Source organism: Orycteropus afer, unplaced genomic scaffold, assembly GCF_000298275.1.
Source record: "Orycteropus afer afer isolate SDZICR_OR568_19922 unplaced genomic scaffold, OryAfe1.0 scaffold01131, whole genome shotgun sequence".
Lineage (NCBI taxonomy): Eukaryota > Metazoa > Chordata > Mammalia > Tubulidentata > Orycteropodidae > Orycteropus > Orycteropus afer.
In genome coordinates, this window is record NW_006922718.1 from 162,192 (window position 1) to 163,853 (window position 1,662).

The window sequence follows — 1,662 nt, forward strand, 5'->3', positions numbered from 1 at the left end:
CTGACCCCTCATCTAAGATGCCTGACACCTGGTGCACCTTGGTCATAGAGCTTTCTGCAGAATCTTCACTGATGGTGCTCAGACCATCAGTAGTATTTTATGCACATGTTTGCACTCCCATAGACAGGACTCCTTGGTGAGTGACAACTATGTATTCAGGCACAGTGTGCAGGAATCCCAGCATCTAGGAGTCAGAGCATCGATGTGTGGATGGAGACGGCGACCCGGTGAGTGGCTGAGAGCAGCTGGGCTCTGAGGTCTCAGCAACGGGGAGGATGCTCCCTGTGACCAGCAGGGGGCGCTGTGGGCCAGCCCTCTGGTTCCACCTGCTGCTCAGTGAGGACCATTCACTGAAAGGAGCCCATGCCTGGGGGCTGGGCCCTGTGCTCACTGATGGGGACCCTGCTGACAGCTGTGTCCTCTCTGTCCTGGCAGAGTCCCCTGAGTGAGAACCTTTGTGTCTGTCAGCAGGTGCTTCCTCCCAAGGCTTCTCAAGGAGAAACAAACCCTCCTCCTCCTTGGTCTAGAGGGTGAGCTGAGCTACAGTGTGGTGGCTCAGGGAGGGGCTGGGATGGAAGGACATTTGAATTGGCAGCCCCTCCTCCGGCAGAGGGTGGAAATAAAAAGAGAGCCTGGGGCACCCAGCCTCACTGTGGGGCCTCAGCAGGGCTGTGTCCACCATGGCCTGGGCCCCTCTCCTCCTCGTGCTCCTCTCTCACTGCACAGGTAGGGACAGGGCTCCGAGACCCGGGGAAGCCCCCAGCCCGAGTCAGGCCCTCTGGCTTAGGTCCCCAGCAGCTTCCCCCTTGTCCCTGCCCATCACCATGTGTGTCTGTGTTTGCAGGTTCCCTCTCCCAGCCCGTGCTCACTCAGCCACCCTCCATGTCTGCATCCCCGGGAGCATCTGTGAGACTCACCTGCACCCTGAGTAGTGGCTTCAGTGTGGGCAGCTATTACATCTACTGGTATCAACAGAAGCCCGGGAGCCCTCCCCGGTTTCTCCTGTACTACTCCTCAAGTACAAGTTTGGGATCTGGGGTCCCCAGTCGCTTCTCTGGAGGCAAAGATGCCTCTGCCAATGCAGGGCTCCTGCTCATCTCTGGGCTGCAGCCTGAGGACGAGGCCGATTACTACTGTATGATTGGGCACAGCAGTGCTTCCCACAGAGACACAGGCAGATGGGGAAGTGGGACCAAAAAACCCAGTTCCTCAGGGTCTCTGAGGCTGACGCTTCTCTATTATTTATATGACTGTGATCTCCTCTGACTCCATCTGGTGACAGCGAGGACACATAATGGCTCTCCTCCTAGTTTCCCACTCAGTGTCTTTCAAATCTCAGGAAAACAAAAAAAGTGATGCAAACAAAAGCACACACACACACATGCCTCCCAAACACTCTGAACGTACACGTTGGGCCACATGTGATCAAACCAGAGCAGGGGAACTGCCTAGTTCTCTTGTATAAAAGCACATTTGTCCCCTAGTGTCCTTCTGAGGAGCATTGGTGGCATAGTCAGTTAATCATCTGGTTGCTAACCACAAGGTCAGCAGCTCAAACCCAACAGCTGCTCCACTGAAGGAAGGTGAGATAGTCGACTTTTGTAAATATTTGCATCCTTAGAAACCCAATGGAGGTCACTATGAGTCATAATCTACTCGACA

At 54.9% G+C, this 1,662-nt stretch overlaps 1 gene segment (V, D, J or C); it reads left to right on the forward strand.

The window, feature by feature from the left end:
* Positions 1 to 680: 680 nt before the first annotated feature.
* Positions 681 to 1,266, forward strand: LOC103212858. The segment is given in 2 exon segments: positions 681 to 726; positions 845 to 1,266. Coding segments are annotated over 2 exon segments (468 nt in total).
* Positions 1,267 to 1,662: the final 396 nt, after the last annotated feature.